This window comes from Cupressus sempervirens, chromosome 1 (genome assembly GCF_028749045.1).
Source record: "Cupressus sempervirens isolate cs-2001-9-10 chromosome 1, ASM2874904v1, whole genome shotgun sequence".
Taxonomy (NCBI): Eukaryota; Viridiplantae; Streptophyta; class Pinopsida; order Cupressales; family Cupressaceae; genus Cupressus; species Cupressus sempervirens.
Genome location: NC_143118.1, coordinates 595,448,863 through 595,471,584, shown reverse-complemented (window position 1 = coordinate 595,471,584; position 22,722 = coordinate 595,448,863). Strand labels below are relative to the sequence as shown.

The following is a 22,722-nucleotide window of genomic DNA, read 5'->3' as shown; positions in this document are numbered from 1 at the left end:
TTGAACTTGGAATTCCCAAATGAAAATATTTAAATCTATGCAAATTAATTATGCATACAAATCAATAAAGAATTATATATATATATGTGTGTGTGTGTATGTGTGTGTGTGTGTGTGTATGCACGCGCACGCGCGCGCGCGCGCCCACACACATGCATATGCATATGCATAAGCACACACGTGCACACAAACACACAGATATATATTTCTTCCAATTTTTGAGACCCAAAAAAAATCTTGTTCATGGAAAATGATGATCATCTACATCTAATTCCTCCAAGCCCAATTAAACATTTAGCTATGATTGGCACAACATCAAAGAGATGTTTTTTAAAACAATTTTATCTTGATTTTGTACATTTGTCCTCATATTTTTAGTTCAAAGTGATCAAATCTTATCCTCTATGAAGAATAATATTTTTTGAGTCTAGCATTTCTAATTTTATAAAGACTCAAGAAAATATTCCAATGAGTTGTATATTAAACTTTATTATTTCTAGATATTGGCAATGTTACCAATTACTACTAACATATTTGCATTATGTGTCACATCAAAATGAACACACATATTTGATGAATTCTAGGATTATTGAAAATAATTTATTTTAATCTTACATTTCCTTTATATATTTCTCAACTAGATATGCATATTCTACCCAAAAAAATGATTGATCAACTTTTAACACCCAAATCTAGATCACCCAAAAATGTATTTAGATATGCATGTCATGTTGAAAATAGATTGTTTGATGTGTGGAATCTATAATGGAACAATCATTATTTTGTCAATGATGTCAAACCTGCTACTTGATGGTGAGACAACTTCTTTTTGGTCTGAATGCTATCATTTGTTTGATTGATGAAGGAGATTTGAAAAGGAAGGATAATAAGAGCACCTAGAGAAAGGTTGAGTGATGTGGTGTATAAAAGGAGAACTTAGACCAAGTAAGACATGGATGATATGATGTATTATTTATCTACTTAAAAGCTAAAGTTGATCGATACACTAGCTAAGTATAAAAGAAGAAGGAAAACAAAGTGTGTCTCCTAAGCTTGACCGAGTGATCAATTGGAGTCGAGTAGAAGATTAGTTAATGCCAAGCAAAGTGAGGAAATAGTGTATACCGAGAAAATTTAGTGTGTGTCAAGTGAGGGTAAAAAGATAGTATGTGGCAAGTAAAGTTTAGTAGATGCTGAGAAACCTAGTGTGTGTCAAGCATCAAAAGTTAGTTATTGTCAAGTGTAAGCAATAAGAGTTTGATCGAAGATTCACCAAATCTGGGGAGAAAAAGTTGATTTCTTGGATTGTGTGAAGCATGATGAAGATAAGCTTGATGAGTTGGAGGCACAGAATTCAAGATAAATTGTTTTGAGGCAAATTCAAAGAGGATTGTAAAAGAAGTTTCTAGAGGGAGGATTCCATAAAGTTGACATAACCCTAAAATGGACCATTGTAATTGAACGAAAAAAGACCTAAATTCTCTTTATAAGGGTATACATGACTAGATTCAATAGTTGGCATTTGCGAGAACCCAAGGAAGACAAGGAATCTAAGGTGTTGCTTCATATGGTGGCCGAATAGAAGAGTCTACAATTGGCATACAAGGCAAGAAGGCTTAAGAGGATGAATGCTTGAAGGGTGCACAAGTTATCAAAGATGAAGTGTATGAATGCCAAAAAGAATGGAGGACTAAAATAAAGATTTGTAATTTGTAAATGAGTTGTGATTTGTTATTAGATTAAGTCCTATTGTTACTTTCTAATCATTGTATTAGTTTAGGTCAAATACTTTGGATTAATGTTGACCTAATAGTCATTTGTAAATCCTTCAACTAGGTGACATTCTAATGGAATGTTCTAAAGTCCTCTAATAAGGCTCACTCCTAATATGGTGATTGAAATCCTTTAACCAGGTCACATTTAATAGTGTGTATTGTAACCTTTAATAGGGTTGGCCTTCACAACGCATCACTTTAGAAGAGTGAGAATTAGTAGCATGTTACTGGTGGTTTTTCCCAAACTGGGTTTCCACATAAAATCCTTATGTAGAATGTGTGAATGATTTTGTAGTGTTTAATGTTTACATTTCTACAGAGTGATAAGTGATTTGTTAAGTGCTAAAATGTTTTATTTGGACATTTGGACCTTGGATAATTGATTCACCCCCACACCTAGTTATTCTAAAGTATTCCATCAATTGGTATTAGAGCATTGGTGCTTGTGAGGAACAGTTTGAAGGTACTAAAAGCAAAAGATCATGATGTCTAAAAGAGAGGTACCCAAGCTCAACAAGAAGAACTTGCCTACATGGAAGAGTCTGATGAAGCTACATCTATGAGGACTTGGAGACTATGCACAATCTACCATTACATTGAGCATGTTGACTCTATTGGAGCCCCTACTGTTGATGATTTGAAAAAGAAGAAAGAAGACAACTAGGCAATGTTGGAGATTGCCTTTGCCCTAAGCTACACAAAGTTCGATGACATCAAAGAATGTGATTTTGCTAAGAAGATGTGGGATGCTATAGAAAAGATCTATGGAGGAGATAAAAATGTGTTGAGAGTCAAATCTAAAAGTCTCAAAGGTAAATTTGATGAAATGAGAATGGAAGAAGGTGAGAATATAGTTCAATATTGTGCCAGAGTAAAATAAGTTGTTAATGCTATCAGAGGAGAAACTAGTATTATTGAAGATGAGACAGTAATCAACAAAGTACTAAGGGCATTGTTGCCTATATATGTTATTAGAGTCTCTACCATACAAGAACTAAGATGCACACCTGGTAATGATCTGACCCTTGAAGGACTACTAGGTAAACTCATTGCCTTTGAACTCTCTAATTTTGATAATTTCATAACTGAAAATGTAGAATTTGCTTTCAAAGTTAAATTTTCATTGAAAGAGTCTAAAGAGAAGAAAAAGAGAAGGGTTAAATATGTTTCTAGTGACAGTGATACAGATGATGACGATGTAGAGGAGCTTGAAGCATTGATGGCTAGGAGATTTCACAGAGGCAAAGGAAAGTAAAAAGGTAAGCTACCTATTATATGTTTTGATTGTAATGAGGTTGGTCTATTGCTGCAAGATGCCTTAAGAAGAGCAATAAAAGTGGAGACAAATACAAAGGTAAAAGAGATGAGAACAACAAAGGCTATAAGGATAAAGGAAAGAAAGCCCACTACATTGCCGAAGAGGAATCAAACGAAGAATCTAATGACCATGATGATTAGGTTGTCTATGTTGCAATGAAGGATGATTCTGATGAAGATGAGACAACTGCACTGGTGTCTTGTGTGAACAATAGTGACAGATGGATAATTGATAGTGGTTGTTCTAATTACATGATTGGATATAAAAGTAAATTTAATTCACTTGTGCATTATTATGGTAATAGTGTTGGATTCAGTAATGATGCACCGTGTCTGATCAAAGGAAAAGGATCAATAAAATTGATAGATAAGATCATATTTGGCAATGCTTATTATTGAGAAGGACTTAATTACAATCTGTTAAGAGTGTCACAATTGAATAGTGATGGATATAAGGTTGAATTTGCAGACATAAAAGCTAAGATTTATGATGCTAATGGAGACATTATTGGCAATGGTGATCAAACTAGAGGTAATCTATTATATCTTGACATGAATGATGATAATTGTCTTATAATACAATTTGATGATGTGTGGCTATGGCACAAAAGGGTGTGTTATGTAAAATATGATAATTTGGTCAATATCAAAAAGATAAAGAGAGTCAGAGGTTTGCCAAAACTGAAGAAACCAAATAATATAATTTGTAAACAATGTCACTTAGGCAAGATGAAAAAATATAGTTTTAAAAGTAAGACTTACTCCTCAAAAGAAATTCTAGAACTAGTTTATATTGATTTATGTGGACCAATCAATGCAGAAAGATATAAAGATGACAAGTACATTATACTATTTGTTGATGATTATTCTAGGATGATGACAGTTATGTTTTTGGAAAAAATAAAATCTTATGCATTTCAAATGTTTAAGTGGTACTTAGAAAGAGTTGAAAAAGAAACTGGCAAGAGCTTGAAATGTTTGAGATCTGACAAAGGTGGAGAATTCACATCAAATGAGTTTGAGATATTTTTGAATGATATAGGAATTGAAAGACAAACTTTTACATCTAGGACCCCTCCACAAAATGGTATTGTTGAAAGGAGAAACATATTTGTAATGGATTGTGATAGAACACTGATGATGGAGAAGAATGTTGCTTTGAAATACTAGAGATAAGTTATAAGTATTGTTGTTTATACCCTGAACCGAGTACAAATCAAGAAAGGTACAAATTTCACACCTTTTGAACTATGGTATGGATACTCGCTCAACGTAAAATATTTTAAGGTATTAGGAAGAAAGTGCTACATTCTTAAGGATAACAAAAATGGAAAATTTGATGCTAAAAGTGAAGAAAGTATATTCCTAGGCTATTCCACAAGTAAAGCTTATAAGTTTTTAAATACTAACACTAATAAAGTTGTGAAAAGTGCAAATGTGAAGTTTGATGAATGTACAGAGTTACATGAAGCTGAACCTATGAAGGAATCTAAAGACTACAAAAAATGTGTATACTTTTATGAAAACATGAGTGATAATGAAGTTGTGGACCAAGTTGTAAATCAACAAAAACAAGTTTCAGTGACTATCAAGTCACACACAATGAATGTTGAGTTGTAGTTAAGGGCAGAGTGGAATTTAGGAGTCAAGTTGCATTCAGAAGTTAGGTTGCAATCAAAAGTTGAGGTACATTCTGATACTGAGATTAGTGCACATGAAAGGAATGTTGAGTTACCTGATAGAGAAGAACCAAGATTGTCAAAGTATGTCAGAGGACATCACCCTATTGAACAAATTATTGGAGACAAGAATGACAAGAAGAAAACCGATAAGTGGTACATGTGTTTTCTAAGCATGCATGAGCCTATGTCAATAAAGGATGCATTATAAAATGATGACTGGAGTCAAGCCATGAGAGAGGGGATTGATTAGATTGAGAAGAACAAAACCTAGTCACTTGTATCCAGACTAAAGAGCAAAAATGTTATTGGAACCAAGTTGGTATTCAGAAACAAATTGGATGAGAATGGTGAAGTCACAAGGAACAAGGCAAGACTAGTTTGCAAGGTGTATGCTCAAGAATAAGGAATTGGCTATGGAGAAACATATTTCCCTACCACAAGATTAACAAAAATAAGAACTCTACTTGCTTACTCTGAATACAAAGGTTTCAAATTTTACCAAATGGATGTGAAATCTGCATTTCTGAATGGTATATTAGAAGAAGAGGTTTATATTGAATACCTAAAGGGATTTGTTTATCCAAACAAAAAGAATATCGTATGTAGAGTACACAAATTTTTTAATGGCTTAAAGAAAACTCTAATAGCATGGTATGAGAGGCTTCACAACTATCTTATGAAGATTGGTTTTGAGAAAACTGATGACAATAGCAATCTATACTTGAATACTTAAGGAGGTAAAGGTATTTTACTAGCTGAAATTTTTATTGATGATATCATATTTGGAAAACAAAATGTATTGTGTAAAAGATTTGCTGGTGAAATGAAGAAAGAATTTTAGATGTCCATGTTTGGAGAGATTAAATTATTTGTTGCTTTGCAAGTGTTTCAAATGAAGTATGGTATTTACATTACTCAGTCCAAGTATGTGAAGGAAATATTGAAATTTTTTGGTATGGAGGATTCAAAACTAGTTAGCACACCTATGATCAAAGGACACAAACTATCAAAGACTGATGATTCTGCTGAAGAGAATCAAATATTATACAAGACTATGATTGGAAAATTGCAATATGTAGTTTATAGCAGACCTGACATTGCATTATTTGTTGGGATTGTTGCAAAATCTTCTATAAATCCTAGGGACAATCAATTGATGGATGTAAAGAGAATTATGAGATATCTTAAAGGGACAACAAACTATTGTCTATATTACAAGAAAAATGATAAGTTTTAACTAAGAGCCGACATAGATGTTGATTGGACTGAAAGTATTTATGATAGAAAAAGTAAAAGTGGAGGAGCATTTTTCTTGGGAAAAATATTAGTCTCATGGACTAGTAAGAAACAAAATTGTATATCAAAAGCTACTGTTGGAGCTGAATATGTGGTTGCTACAATGAATTTGTGCAAATGTGGTATGGATCAAAAAACTACTCAAAGGCATGAAGGAGGAAATTGTTGAACCTATGACACTCAATTATGACAATACTAGTGCTATAAAAATATCCAAGAACCTTGTGATGCATACAAAGAAAAAGCACATTGCAATCAATTATCATTATTTGAGAGAGCTAGTTCAAGAAAAAGAAGTGAGAATGGAATATGTGAATACCAAAGAACAGATAGCTGACATATTCACAAAATCTTTACCTAAGGATGCTCATGAGTATCTAAGAGATAAACTAGGGGTGATACCCCTATCTAAATCTACTTAAGAAGAAAGAATAGTGCCCTACATCAACTGAGTTGAATGCCATATTTTCCAATTTGATGCACTAGATCTTACTTTAGGACTGCCTAAAGTAATCAAAGAGTTGAAACAAAAGATTTACAATCATGTGCAAGGTGACAAAGGGAAAAACTAAATTGATAATATCTGCATGTTAAGATGACAAGTCTTTGGCATTGTTGTCAAAGACGAATATATACATTGAAAGAGGGAGATAACCTAAAGAGTGAGTAAATCAATAAATTAGAAAGTTAGAGGGAGAAAGTTGAGGAAAGATCAGAGTACAAACAGTTAGAGAGATCAAAGTATAGACAGACAAAGAGACTAGAGTATAGGTAGATAGAGAGATTTGAATATAGATAGAGAGATCAGATGATAGAGCTATGAAAGGAACTCAAAAAGAGGAAGATATAAGAGAGTTACACTAAAGGAGATTGACAACGATCACATTACCCTACACAAAGGAAGGGTACATGCAGATAGAGGGATAGTTTTCAATACAAGGTATTAATTTTCTTTGTGGTGTTGTTGTTGGTATTGGTTTGCCATCAATGCCAAAGAGGAGATTGCTCAAAATAGATTGTTTGATATGTGGAATCTATAATGGAACAATCATTATTTTTTCAATGATATCAAACTTGTTACTTGCTGGTGAGATGACTGTTTTTTGGTCTGAATATTATAATTTGTTTGTTTGATGAAGGAGATTTGAAAAGGAAGGATAACAAGACTACCTAGAGAAAGGTTAAGTTATGTGGCGTATAAAAAGAGCACCAAGACCAAGTAAGATATGGATGATATGATGCAGTTTTTATCTACTCAAAAGCTAAATTGATGGTACACTAGTATCAATGTGATTTCTCCTCAGGGAGCATTGTTAGAGGTTGATATCTCTCATGTGTAATTGTTTTATTGGAGTTGATTTTAATTGAAATATAAGAGTGGAAATTTTACATTCTTGGGTGATTAATCATAACAAATGTTTCATTCTCACTTGAAAAAAGATGTTCCATTCTTAAATGTCTATGGACACTCATGTGCAGATAAGTTTTATTGTCTTTTATATGTATTCACTCATTATAGTCTCTCTCTTATTTGTAATTCTACACATATTGTAAGGGTTATTTTCCTAGATCTTGTCCTTTATGTTTGACGATGTTCTTACACCAAATATTGTGTAGACTCAGTGTAATGATAGTAGCTCCAAAGACCCTAATAATCAAGATGGATAAAGTGAGGCTCTTGAAGAAAACATCTTTGATGATTGAGATTATGAGATCCTTCTACATTAAGAGGGATTATGAAACTTCTTCTAAGGAAAAGTGGTAGCTTAGAATATTGGTACTCAAAGGGATTTAAGAAATACATGTGTGTGACTGCATGATGTTGATGGGCCCACTCCTATGTATACCATGAGGAAGTTATGACTTATTAACAAAAAATCATAAAATTGATATCAAATTTAGAATGAGTTTGATAGGCATCCTTGGGAAAAGAGACCTTCTAAGGAAGTAATTAGAGGACTTGACTTCCCATAATCAATGTTTAGAGGGAGAATTTTCAGGTGCAATCCTTTGTAAATGATATCTTCTCTATGAGGAGAAGTTCTAAGTTAAATTTATTGTAATATATTCTTCTCTATGAGATAGAATTAAGGTGAAAGCCTTTGTACCACCCTCTAACTTGGTTCATGGTGGTTACTATTCCACATATAATATGTAATGAAGGGTGATGATCTTTCATTAATATGTATAAACATAAGGCAATCATTGTAAGGTGACAATCATAAAAATGGTAGACTTGTTATCATGACAAACTTTATTAAGTTGTTGTTCCAGCATGTTGGAAGATATGATAATGAATGTATTAACCAAAAGGTAACTATGGTAAGGTGATGACTTTATCAATAGTTGATCCATCTCCTAACACCAAAATGTGATGAAGCAAGTGTTATCATGGTTCCTCAAGCCAAATTTTGTCGGACACCTTGACAACCAACTTATGGTTCTTCAGGCACTGGACACCTTGATAATCAACTCATCATGGTTCTTCATGGCAAATTTTGTCAAACACCATGAAATCCAATTGTTATAGTTCTTCGAGACGGATCCTGTTGGACACCATAACTTAAATCTGTCATAGACCACACTTAAAGTGGTGTTCAAATCTTGTATTATAATTACTTCGATTCTTTCTTTTTTTCCTAAAGAGGAGTGTTGAGAGTTTTAGCCTTATCGAATTGAATATCATACTGAGATGATATCTCTTCATATACTTGAGAACATAATGTGTTCTACAAATCCTTCCTAGGGGAATATTAAAGTTGTAGCTTCAATCAGATTGATTCGATATACGCTATTATTATTGGTAAATCATCATTTCCTATATATACATATTCCTGTAATAATAATACACACACACACACACATATCTATATAATACAAATTATTATTATTAAAAATATTAATTAAATGATGATTAAACCTTAGAGACATGTCTCCTCCTTTCCTATTTATATGAGATCCAAATCTGCATTTGGAACATATCTATAACACTAGCAATATAATTACATTAACAAAAAATCGATCCTTGTTACTCAACATATTCCACATGGATTTGATGCAAAAGGAGGCCCTCTTATTTGATCACAATGCTTAGCTTGATGAATTAAATAATATGTTCACTATTTTCATCTTTGAAGACCATAATGTCCTCATCAACATCTTGAGAAATAAACACTATTTCCAACTAATCTATTTGATCTTACTGCCCAAAATACTTCATTGATGTTGGTCCAAGGACTTCTTCATTGTCACTAATAAAACCATGAGTATTATCAAATAAATCAGCTACACTTTCATCTTTTTTTCTCACTAGAAACACATATCTCATTGACATTTTGTCTCATTTTTTCTCTTTCATCTTGGATCATATTTGGAATAGAAACATTCGGTTCGTGGATAATGTAGATTCTTGGCCCAACCTCATCTATATGTTAAAATGGTTCTATTTCACACTTCTAAGTAGCCCACCCATCTAAGATCAAACCTGAAATTCTTCCCAAAAGGGTATTGGGTACATGGATCATGCAGACTTCTAGTTCCTCTTCAAAGAAATTAAAATTCATGTTTTCTAGACTAAACACATAAGGTGCTACATGATTGATGGAGAATGATTCTGTCTATAGTATTTTTTGTGCCTATCTAGTTCTAAAAGACACGAGACCAATCATTAGTAATCCACCCACCTATTTGGCAATGAAATCTCTAGAGCAACATGTGAAGATGTGTGTAGAGAGGTTTATGACTAATATGTCTTGCAAGACAATACAACTAGGGAATGCATGCAAGGCAAAATTTAAATATGTCAATATCCATGTTTTCTTTCTAGAAGTTACTAGCCAACTAATTAGTGTCATCTTCTATAAGCTTTCACTCAACCTCTCTTTTCATTGGTCAAGGAAAGCATTGTAATGTTTGCATTGGCCCACTGATTTAGTGTCTCCTTCACCTAATCCATTTTCTCATTGGTTAATGAAGGCATTATACTTTTCTTATTGGCCCAGAAGGTGGCACCCAATTGTAACTAGCCAACATTTAATGCTTGTAGTTGTTAGGTAGATTATGGCTTTGGTGGCTTAATCTTGGCCCTTGATCTCAAATCAATCAGAGCTACTCATTGTACTCAATACTATAAAGGCAAATCCTTGTCCTTTGTAAAGGGGGGATTTGTTCGAAAATTGTTGCTATAATACTACCAAAATATTCCATCTTCATTGTTGGTTTACATGGTGAATATTGTGACATTTGGAGTATTGCATGATTTCTTACATTTTTCATTATATATATATATATATATATATATATATATATATATATATATATATATATATATATATATATATATATATATATTCAAATACTTAGTGCTAGAATTTGCTTCAAGTAGTTTTGTTGGATGAAAGTTGTGGATGTTACTTTGACCAAACCAATATTTGCTTCTTGATTGTAAGGTTTTCTTGTATGGTTGAATGACCTAGCTGTAAGCTTAGCTTCAATTATATTTTGCCAATTATCGATGGATGATCTTAATGTCATTGTAGTAATTTGAAAATTCTTTAGTTTACCTTAAAGATTGCACTAGTTTAGTGATGACAAGGCCAAGCCTAGTAGAATATATATATTCAAATACTTAGTGCTAGAATTTGCTTCAAGTAGTTTAGTTGGATGAAAGTTGTGGATGTAATTTTGTTAAAATTTCTTAGACCAAACCAATATTTGCTTCTTGATTGTAAGGTTTTCTTGTATGGTTGAATGACCTAGTTATAAGCTTAGCTTCAATTATATTTTGCCAATTATCGATGGATGATCTTAATGTCATTGTAGTAATTTGAAAATTCTTAAGTTTACCTTAAAGATTGCACTAGTTTAGTGATGACAAGGCCAAGCCTAGTAAAATTGCAAGGATATGTGTATTCTCTTGCATGCTAAAGCATAAGTAAAAGTAGTTCTGATTCAAAAGTTTAAGTTCATTTGCATATCATTTTCACAAGTTGGAAGTTAAAATACTTCATTGAACTAATAAAGCCATATCATCTGTAAAGTCAAGTCAATAAAGTCTAAGTGAGCTAGCATAAGTCCCTTTGCAATGTTAGCATATCACATCATTATAACTAAGTAAAAATCCACCATAAGAAGGAACTTTGACTTATTTGATCATACAATCCATCTAAAAAAAAATTAGCTTGTGAGTTTACTTATTCAAGAGAGAGTTGGAGATTTAGTATTTCATTTGAAATACTAAGCATTTGATTTCACATATTGTAGTGGCATAAAACTCACATCAACACAACTCCCATGATTGCATCACTTAAATTTCAATTACTATTATATTTGAACTCTAAACTAGCCTCTATATTGCAAATAAATTTAAGTTGTGTATCAACATGAGAAATTGCTTATATTATTTGCAAGAAATTTTTTAGGAAACATGTCACTCCCGCTCACACGTCCTCCTGTGTCTAGACCTACGGCTCGAAGGCCTGCGATTCAACTCCTGAGTGCACCTGTTCCCAGGCCTTCTTTGGCCTCTGCCCTGCCGTCCAAGGCTCTGTCACGACTGGGGATGGCTTGATGTCTGCCCCAGTTTCTAGTTTTTGCAGTGATGCCTCTGCTCACACCCGAGGGTTTCCCTCACCCCCTGCCTGTAGTGCCACGCATGTTGCCGGCTTTGCTGGTAGCTCAGTGAGTGGGGGAAGGGTGGTTCTGGCTCCCTACCTATGGGTGTGGATGTTGTTGCGGCAGGGGTCACAATTGTTGTGGACCACGATATTGTGGGAGCTGGTGCTACGGTAGGGGGCTCTGGTCAGGCCTCTCCTATGTTTTGTGTTGCTTCCCCTCAGGGTAAGGTTGCCTCCTATGCTGATGTTGTTGCCTTTGAGGTTGGTCTGCACAGTGCTGCCCCTTCTGCTAGTTTAGGGGTTTCTCGTTCTCGGGTGGCTTCACCTGTGAGTGTTTCTAATCCTATAAGGGTTGTGTTAGATCAAGAAACTGCTGATGAAATCTTCAATATGACATAGGAGTTCTCTTCCTTTGTTGTTATCTTTTATTTTCGAGGGATGTGGCCCTCCCTTTCTGACCTTCATGCTTGGATCTCCAAACATTGGGAACCAATTTTAGGTCACGGTGTTTAGATTTTCCTAGTTGCTAAAGGTTTCTTCATTGTTAAGTTTGCAACTATTGAAGATAGGAAGACTATCCCATGTGATAACAGCTTCTTTTGGCATGATCGTTACTCTCTTATGGCCAAACCTTGGCATATGGATTTTGATCCGTTTACGAAGTCCTTCAATAAAATCCCTATTTGGGTTCGGCTTCTATATCTCCCTATGAATCTTTGACTGGATTCTATTTTGGAATCTGTGGGGGACGCTATTGGAGATTTTTTGTTCATGGACTTAGTTACTTCTAATATTCTCCATTTGACTTATGCACGGATCCTTGTGGAGTTGGATGTCTCTAAGGGTCTTCCTGAGAAGATTTGCTTGGCGTCTTTGTGGGGCTCTTGGACATAGATTTTGGATTATGAAGGTATTCCCTTTCGCTGCAGGAAATGTCATATGTCAGGTCACTTGGTAGTTCGATGCTCTTTTATGAATGTTTTGAAGCGTTCTCCCTCTTGGTGGTCTGGGGCCTCTTCTGAGCACTACATGGTGCATAAGTCTCAGGATGTGGTTCAAGGGCCTATGGGGGACTCTTCTCTTGCGGCCTCTGCTTCTGATGCTGCTATGGATGTTTGGCATTCTGGTCTGGTGCATGTCCTTTCTGCTTGCCAAGTTCCTATCCCATCCATTGTTGTTCCTGTCGCTGTTGTGGATGTCCGGCCTGTTGATTTGGATATTGTCCCCTCTGTCGGTCAAGATCATGTCCTTTCTCCTGCCCCTGACTCTGTTGTTCCTTCTGCTCTTACTGTGGGCCGCTGAATTCAGTTTCTCCTAGTGAGAAAGTGGTGATGTTTGCCTTTGATCTTCTTGTCTCCCAATCTTTAGTGTCTTCGGGGCTTTGGCAACTTCAGGCCACAAATTTTGAGGATGGATGGACCACTGTTAAAAGAAAGAAATTTAAGTCCTTTCTTCCTCCTTTAGATATGCATCTTTGGTCCTGCAAGGAAGGCTCTAAACCAAAGAGTAAATCGTATGTTCCCTTGTTATGATGGGCCTTTTTATGTTTCGATATGGTTGGTGACTATCTTTTCTGTCACCGGGGTTGCCCCTCTTCTGGGTTGATAACCGGTTCTACCTAGGTCCGATGTTCCTTTCTAGATAATGCTTATTGAATATCTTTAGCTTTGTACAGGGTTTCAGACACCCTTCAAAACCTGTTGCCCTAGTCACATGTTCTTGATTGTTGCCCTGTTTCACCTAGGGGTTGTTGTTTTGAATGGTTTGGTTTTCTTTGAAAATTTTATGATATGTAAAAGGTTTCAGGGCCCTTCAAATCCTATTTTCCTTAAACAAAAACATGAGAAATCGCTTGGAATGTGTTTCCTTGAGTCTTCTAAAAGAGAGATTGTATACATTATAAACTTTCTAGCTTAAAAAATCTCAATATCCAATAATCTCCTCAAGCATCTAAGCTCCCCTTCTGCTACTTCTAAGTAACTCGCCATATTCCCTGAGGGTCCATTTGGTTCGTGGAATTGTAGAAATCGAGATTTCTACAATTCTTGATTTAGCCAAATCAAGATTTTGCAAATCTTCATTCCTATTTTTGGGATTTTACTTGAATTATTTGTTTCACTTGGAAGATGAGTAGGAAGACACATTTTTATGGGTAAGCTTGGAGTTGCAGGCAGACTCCAAAAAGTAGTCCAATCTATTATTTTTACACTCCTCAAAAAGCATAACCAGGTTTTGATTTTCCATTCCTAGTTGCTAGTAGGAAGTCTGAAAACCTCGTTTTAAAACAAAATTATAAGTCTAATATTCTAATTCCATTTTGCCAATTTTGAAACAAACGCATAAAAAAAAAATTCCAAATTATGGAAAAGCCAATTCCCATCATCTTCCACAAACCAAACACACCTTGAAGGAAATTACCCATACCCTCCTATCTAATCTTGCTTACAATGTGCTTAACCAAAAAGTTATGTTTATGAGTATTCAAATCCAACAATTTAACTCAGAGAACTAATGATGCCGTAAACAGGTTGAGACTTCACATTGATGCATTGATGAATAATTTGAATTATAGGCTTATGTCATACCATTTGCAGCAATACCTTTTACTTCCTTTCTTATGCTGGATTGCAATTGTTCAAGACTTTTTCTTTGAAATACTTAAAATCAATACATTTTGCATTCTTTTTGAAATAGAAAACCAACCTTTAGATGCAAGACCCCTCCGTAGAGGTTTCTTTTTGGTCAGGAGCAACGATCTCCTAGCCATCATCCCAATTCTCTGATTATTATATGCATGTTTCATCCCTCTCGTTATTATATTCTGACCAATTTATCAGAAATTGCTTTCCTATTTTAATCCATACAAATATAGAATTTTTCATGTACTACATATAATTTACAAATTTATATAGCATGATTTCTTGTATTATCATGATTCTCACTGATTAGTGTTGTTCCATTATTGATTTTGGTCTTTACCTCTGCTATTTTGCATTGTTTATTAGGAATGGTCTTGCTACTTGAACTCTCATTGCCTGGCTGGTTGACATTCATATTCAGCAATTTAATCATTTGTCCTCTTGAGCTAAAAGATAGATTTATGTGAAACTTCTTGTAGCTCTGATTTGTTCTTTTTGTGATGAAAGCAGGCTTGGAAATCTCAAGGATGATAATTCACTAGACGTGTGTGTTCAAGCTCTAGATGAACCAGCAATTGAGCCACCCAAGGGATACAATTCTTCCACCAAGAGGAAATTTACACATTCTCAAACATTGCACATATCGCTTAGTGGTCAATGTATTCCAGCTATTGAAAATGAAGATAAAGAACCTGTACAACAGCCTAATGTTATCCCCCAAATGGGGAGTATAGAATCTGATAGTCAAAAAATTAGTCTTATAGAAAGGTTTCTTCAGGCTAGGAGACAAAGGAAAAAAAAGATTATACATGCCGGCAAGGTGTGTTTCAATCACCACGCGTTGCTTCATATCTTCTGCAATTAAAATTACCTAATACACTTTGCTTTGGGATGCAGGATGTCCTGTCCAATTACCATGATTCTTTTCTCTATGGAAAAGTAGTACGAACAATCCAAGTTCGTGCTGCCATTCATGGTGGAAGATGGAGTCCTCTCCTTATGTGGGTTAGTGTCACGATTTTATTGATTCTAGTACCTTTGGATAAATTATATGTGCATTATAATATTTTTTTGATGGAGGGTTCAGACCGGCGAAGGCATCAGACCTACGAGCCACCAACTAGCGAAGGCCACCACTTTAACTATTTAGGAACCCGATATGGGCCCACTTGTGCCTGAAACCTCTCCGGCTTAGAGCCAAGGACTGAGGGGCATCCACACCATCAAAATCACCTGTGGCACGATCCCGGCCTCATCCCTTATGATGTCGGAGCCTTGCACTTAGCAAGATTTGATCCCTGATGGGCAAGACTTGATCCCTGGTGGGCTCTTTGAGATCCATTCAACTTCACCAGTAGACCAAGGGCCCATTGACTGCATTATAATATTTTAATTATGCACCGAGGATAAACTAGTATGCTGATTTCTAGATTAATTATTTTTTAATGTTTGTGGAATTTTCTGCAGATAGAATCTTTGGCAGCTCTGATACTTATCACCCTTTATGTGAGGTCAACGTATGTGCTATTCAACATTAATAATATTTTAACCAAACCCACACATTTCACCCACTCACATTATTATTTATCAGAAAAAAAATTACTACATCCAGTAAAATGGCTTCTTTAGATACTGATGTAATTTGCATTTTTGGACCTCGCTAACATGATATCTGACAGTTATACTTTGGAGAACCATCATTCCATTGAAGTGTTAACGACCATATGTTCTTCATTCTTTGTGGTGGACTACTTACTGAAAATCTACAGGTGCAGGCCTGAACTGTTATTGCTGGTTTACTTTTGCAAAACTTGATTAAAGAGGATAATATTATTCCCAGAAATGCTGGCCTTTTATATCAGGAAGTTTTATCATGTGGCAGAAATAACGTTTCTGTCCCCTTATATGGCAGTGCACCAGCTCGACTTTACTATATGATATCATTTACAGGCGCAATTGACTTCATCAGTGCTCTCCCCTTGGTCATGATATGGAGGTTTTATCGCAATAGTTCTTAGATATCAAATGTTGATAAGCTTAAATTTACCATATCATGAAAAGAAAAAGTGAATTGATTAACTTTATGTAAGAAATTGCTTTCATTTATTGCAGCCCATGGGAACAAGATAATGCAATTCCACAACCTATGCTGGTCTTTCGCTTCTTAAGGTCCAGAGGCACTCTTGTTTATTTTGGATTTAATTAATAAAAAAGTACAAGATTGCACTGTAGTGTTTTGATAGAAAAGTGTGGAAGACTAGTTGAGTTTTGTTCTGATGCATGCTTTATTTTTCCTGTGCATTCTTTCTAACCAGAATTATCCCTCCTTTGGCATCTGTGGTGCTTCCAAGGAATACCATTGGACAACAAATATTTATTCTTACTGCATATAAATTTGGAGTTGGTAAGATTATTACACTTTTCCACATTAATGTAAAATTTATGGAAGACTTACTTGAGCTTTCATATTGATTTTTTAATCATGCCAGTTTATTTATCCATTGCTTAAAATAAGAAGGTTTCTTAAACTATGTTTGATCCCATAATTTAATTATTCACGGGCATTTGAGAATCCCTTTACACAGTTTTAGGTGTATTTGGATAGCTTATTTAGTTCCTGTGTTTTCAAGAAAATAAACATGTAGTTTCAAGCAGAGGGATATATATGATAGATCCAATCAACTCAGCGAATATGTTGATTGTCTCAACTTAGAATTAGAGGGGACAAACTTTCAGCTGACCAATTTGAATAATCAATCCACACAACCAAATATTTCTAGAGATAGTCTAGGAAGATGAAAGTACCACAGGATGTCTTGAGGGCAATATCAAAGAAAAAAAATATTAACTTAAAAACTATTAATCAATAGTATTGTATCCCTTTTAAAGAATTCAAAGTGTAAAACCTACAATATCTAATTAAATGTCCATAGGAAAATGACCTGTGCTAAGTGGACCACCCGATAGTTCTAGAAGGAAGTAGGTTCTCCCACAAATTTAGAACCTGTCTTAATATTCTTGGTCCCATAAACTTTGGAGGTAGACAACAACCTAGAAGACTCTTGACTACAGATATTAGCTGCCACACACAACTGATGCAAAATTACAAGGATAAATGAGCCCTAGTGTTGTGTGTAAATTGGAGGATTTTGTCTCAGACCCATCTCCATCTGCATGTGAAACACAAGTTACCAAAGGCTCGACATTTAAAAGTGGCACCAACTTGAAGACAAAGGTCCATGTGCCTTTAGCCGTGCTAAAGGAAGAAGGTGGCTAGGGGACCTAGTCCCTGTAAAAACAATGCTCTCTCCCCAGCAGCCAAGGCACCTAAAACTCATGTTCATCCTTATATTCATCCAGAGGGCAAAGATGACAGATACTGTCAATTCATGGAATGTGTATTTTTTTGCCTCAACTTACAAGTAGCAGGAACAAACCTTCACTTGACCAATTAAATTTATCAGCTCACGTGACCAAGCATTGCTAGAGATACTCAAGAAAGCATTATCATCATCAATTTCACAGCAAGCAATGCACCTTGAAGTGCTCACCCTCCAATCCAGGGAGAGGACATCAATGACAGATCCTGTAAACTAGTGGGATGTTTTGAGTTATGTCAACTTACAACTAGAGGGAACAAACCCTCAATCAACCAATTAGAATCATCAATTCATACAACCAGGTGTTGCTAGAGATAGTCTGAAAGATGATGATGCCGTTGGAATATGGAAGAAACGTGTTATGTAAAAATTCATCTTTGGGTTGAGTGAATGTGGGGGAAGTTGCAACTAACCTATATATATTTCAATAAAAGTCCTCTTGGCCCCAGTGTTAATCATCTTCTGTGTGTGTGGGCAAAAAGGGTTGTAAAAGGAGTATCTAAATAAAGTAACACAGTTTATGCAGATACCAATTGACTGAAGAAACTAGTTGGTCTTAGACTACCAACAATGTCGTCATTTAGAGAAACCCAAAGATGCAACATTTGCTGCAGAAAAAAACATCAAAGTGAATTTTTTCACTAGTCCACTGCAGAGAGTTCAACCTGTGAAGTTAGAAAATGAGACAAAAGATTCTTGGAATAAAATTTCAGCTTGAATAATAGACTAAAGAACCAATTATTTTAAAATAGATCATAAGCTAAGACAAGATATTCTCAAAGCCTTTCAATACACATCTAGTCTGTGGATCCTCGAATGGGGTCCTAAACCTCCGACTCGTGACAGACTGTAGTAGGATATCGTGACTATGTTGAAGAGAATTGAAGGGATATCCTAGAAGTTTACCTTAAATACTACATTCACATGGATGTGATACTGCTACTCTATACCCCATGTTTGTCCATCTAGGAAAAACATGACCTTATGTTACCCTAATCCCACAAAGAGACTAAAGAGAAACATATAAAGCATTGATGGACCATCCCACTCTTGTGCTTAGCTTACTACTAAGGCAAGATAGATACAGATCTCATCATATCATGGCATTGCTTGTTACTTTCTTGCCTTCAAGGTTATTATTATTTCATATTGATTAGTAGGACACCCGATTTATCCATTTATATCTTGTGTGTGCTCTCTCCTCTTCTTTGTGGTATCAAAATTTGATTTCAGCTCTTTACAACTAATGTTGGTTTCGAGTTTCTTGAGAATTCTTAGTGTTTTTCCCTATCATGTCAAAAGAATTGTTGATCGATGTAAAAGTATAACCCTAATGCCTGTTTATTTCTACATCATTTTCTCTGTCTACTCTACTTCTGATACTGCCACTCTAGTAATAAATTGTCCCCCATTCTTGCTAAGTATATTGTTTGACTTGAACTATATTTCCTAGTTTACTTTGCTTTCCTTTTTTGATACAATACTTCTTTTGGCTTTTGAAAGCTATTTCTCTCATCATGACTTATTATTTCCTGCCTTGGTGCTATGGAACAATCTCTGAAAAAGTGACCATGAGAAAAACAACGTCAAAAGACAATAAACTCATTTGATTTGCAGGACCTTTCAAAAATTCTATAAATTAATGGTTTTTGACAGAGGTTGATTTGGCTCTAAGACAACATAAATGGTGTCATATGTAGCAAATCCCTTTCCCAAGGTAATTTTGGATAGACAAAGACATTGATTCTTAAAGTTGCCAATTTTCATGACACTCATTCTAAAAAAAATCGGGAAGTAATGAATTCAAATCGGACTGGAGCTGAGGGCAACTCCTCCATTGACTCAAAACCTAGGTGCCAATCTTTCATAAACGATCCTGGATTTTCCTAGAACCAGGGCCCAGCTGAAAAAATCTGAATCATAATTCAGCTTCATTTACAAAAAGCTCCACTAAAATAACCTCTTGGCCATTAATTTATTTTGTATCCATGCTGTGTCTTTAAAATTGAAAGGCTCGTTCATATGGATTCTTCAACAAAAGTTGTACACCCAGAAAGCTGCAAAACAATTCACTTGTACCCAATTTTAAAATTCTGACAATAAGTATTATTGAACCAATCTAAGGACTGTAATCTTCTCTAACACTTCTAGAGATATATTTTTTGGTCTCTTATTTTGTCAGCCCTTGTGCTTTTGAGATTCTCAGCTTGCAGCTTCTACCAACCTTCAGGAGATAGAAGGGTGTTGATCTGGTCATAGTTTATCTTAAAGAATGGCCTGTGGGGAGCTCTACAGTGTACACAACCCAAACTCAAAACATGCTAAATCTGTATCAAGTTTTTCATGAGAGATTGCACTCCTAATGTTTCAATCTCTAAGAATTTCAAAGCAATTAAGAGAGCAAAACAAAAAACCCTACTGGAGGTCCTGATTGTTTTCCTCTATTTCCCTCATCTACTGGCAATTTATGATATTTATAGATATTTAGTATTTTCCTCTATATGTGTCCATCCCATTTCTAGTTTCAAATGAAACATATTTGTTTTTAGTAGTTTGAAAAAATGTTTGATGAAGCCATGTGTGGCTGGTAACAGTACCTAAAGTCATTCTGTTTGTTAGTTTTTTTAATCACAATATGTGTTGTTATGTTTATCAATTATTTGAAATGCTGCCGGCATGAAAATTAATGCAAAATTATACTAGAGTATTTGAGTTTTAACAATTCTATGTTTGTAGCTGCTTATTAGTTTTATGAAGTGTGGCTAAAGAATTACACTGTAACACAGATAATGTCCTAATTTATATGCATTGAAAAGCCAATAAAGGAAGCAACTATTTTCATTACTCATGGTACAAGATATGTTATTGGGCAGTTTTTATTGATGCCGGTCTGCTACACTGGGTAGAGCAAAAGACCACCCCACTTCATATCATGAAAGAGAATAATTGTGGCCCTTATGGATGTCTATCATTTTATCATGCCTTCTACTTCATGATTGTTAAAGTATGCCTCAAATCCTCTGTTTTTACATTAACATCATGCATGGCCTTAAATTTAGAATCTTGATATACATAGTAGAACTGATATTATTTTCTCTCTGGAGCAGATATCGACTGTGGGATATGGTGACATTAATATGAAATCTGAGTGGGGTCGTGCTGTTGCCTTACTTACCATATTGATAGCCCTTGTCATTTTACCTGTACAGATTAATAAAATTATGGAGCTCACATCACGGAGGTGCACATTCAATTATTTTAAAATTATTCTTTGTTAATTCAGGTGCTTGCAAGGCATGATTTAACACAGCTATATCTGTCCAGTTTATTCATGATAAGACAGTTATATTAATCTAATTTACTAACATGATCGTATATTTTCAGGCCTTATGGAGGAAAGTCTTCAATGCAGAAATTTGATTATTCAAGATTTGTTATATTCAGTGGCAAATTATCATATCGAACAGTGCAGGACTTTCTTTCCGAGTTCTATCATCCTTCTCATGATAAGGGTTGGGAAATTAAGAAAAGCACCATTTAGTATTTTGCTAAAATTTCTTTATGTAGTGTTTCCAAACAAGTAAGGTGACAACTAAAAAATGTCTGTCAAGTCAGTGCAAGTCGATGCACGTTCTGGCACAATATTATATATGACACTCTCCAATTTAAAAGTATTGGATAACTCTTTACATTTTTATTTTTCTCGTTTCAGATATGACAGCATTTCCACTTGGAGTTTTGATTATGGCTCCATATAAGCCCTCGTGAGTTCCCAACTTCTGAAAACTGTTCTAGATTCCTCATAATGATTCTGTAGCCTCTGAATTCATGCATTTTAAGTGTTAAACATCTAATTTTGTCATAGTAAATATCTTCAATCCTTTCCTTTCTGCTGCATCTGGTACATTTCTTTTGTATTCTTAATACATTAGTATTTTGCAATGTACAGGTTTGAGATGAAGACACTCATAGCAAATTATGAAGGTCGTGTAGAGTTTATTGAGGGCACTCCTTTGAATGAAAATGACCTTGACCGTGTTAGGGCCAAGATGGCTTCAGCTGTATTCTTGAAGGCAGACCAACAAGCTGCAGTAAGAGTCTAAATTTTGTATTTCCTATAAAATGAGTATTTCATTTTCTAGCAATACTGTTGACAAGGACATATGGAGAAGTTATACTAACATTTTGTATCAATCTGATATTTATAGGAATATTGTCTCTCTTTGAACCTATAAGGATCATCTAGTCTTAAGCTGATGTGGTCACCATTAACCATATTCATAATAAAACATATACTAATTAATCAATCTGCATAAGGTGATTTTATTACTGATGATTATGTATTTGAAGAATCCTGATGCAGAGGATGCAGCACAATTTGTCCGTACATTGAGTGTGCATAGATACTGTGGCAAAGGGATTCGAGTTATTGTAGAGATGTTGAAACCTGAGAATCAAAAGAGTGCTATTTTAGATGATGTAGGAGCTGAAATTGAAATTGTCTGCCCGGAAGCTATCCGCTTTCAGCTACTTGCCCAAAGGTTTTTATTTTGTTTCCTTTGCCATTAACTGGTTTGCTAAAATATACTTGAGTTTTAAATTTGCCTGTATCTCCGTTTCAGTTGCCATGTCAAAGGGCTGCCAACCTTTTTGACAAATCTGTTCAAGTCTGGCTTGGCTGTCTCTCATACTGGGTCTGAAGATTGGGTAAAACAATATTCAGATGGATGCAAGCAGCAAGCGTTTCCAGTAATATTGCCTGCTTGGTTTCACACAGAAGAATTTATTTTTGAAGAGGTCAGTCATTCCTCCTAAGTTGCATTTTGACCTTTCTAGCTATGCAATGCGAAGACAGAAAGGCATTTGTTTTTATTCTAGACTGGAACTATGCAATGGTGAGGTAGTAACTTAAAAGAGTGTTAACATATAGTTTTTACTTCAACCAACTCCTATTTGAACTATTTATATAGCAATTTGTAGCATCTGGATAGAAAGGGCAAAGAAAAAGAACATCCAAA

The 22,722-nt window shown here is 35.0% G+C and overlaps 1 protein-coding gene across 1 annotated transcript in view; it reads left to right on the top strand.

Annotated features, from left to right (window-relative positions):
• Window positions 1-22,722, top strand: part of LOC149578835 (uncharacterized) — a 36,832-nt gene that overhangs the window by 5,770 nt on the left and 8,340 nt on the right. Inside the window, exons 2-15 of the mRNA XM_089831981.1 lie at window positions 14,835-15,144; window positions 15,222-15,329; window positions 15,792-15,841; window positions 16,004-16,093; window positions 16,237-16,320; window positions 16,437-16,493; window positions 16,640-16,728; window positions 20,578-20,708; window positions 20,812-20,945; window positions 21,089-21,216; window positions 21,417-21,468; window positions 21,654-21,795; window positions 22,055-22,245; window positions 22,327-22,501. Coding sequence (XP_089688107.1) covers window positions 14,835-15,144; window positions 15,222-15,329; window positions 15,792-15,841; window positions 16,004-16,093; window positions 16,237-16,320; window positions 16,437-16,493; window positions 16,640-16,728; window positions 20,578-20,708; window positions 20,812-20,945; window positions 21,089-21,216; window positions 21,417-21,468; window positions 21,654-21,795; window positions 22,055-22,245; window positions 22,327-22,501 — 1,741 coding nt within the window. The remainder of the gene's footprint in view (window positions 1-14,834; window positions 15,145-15,221; window positions 15,330-15,791; window positions 15,842-16,003; window positions 16,094-16,236; window positions 16,321-16,436; window positions 16,494-16,639; window positions 16,729-20,577; window positions 20,709-20,811; window positions 20,946-21,088; window positions 21,217-21,416; window positions 21,469-21,653; window positions 21,796-22,054; window positions 22,246-22,326; window positions 22,502-22,722) is intronic.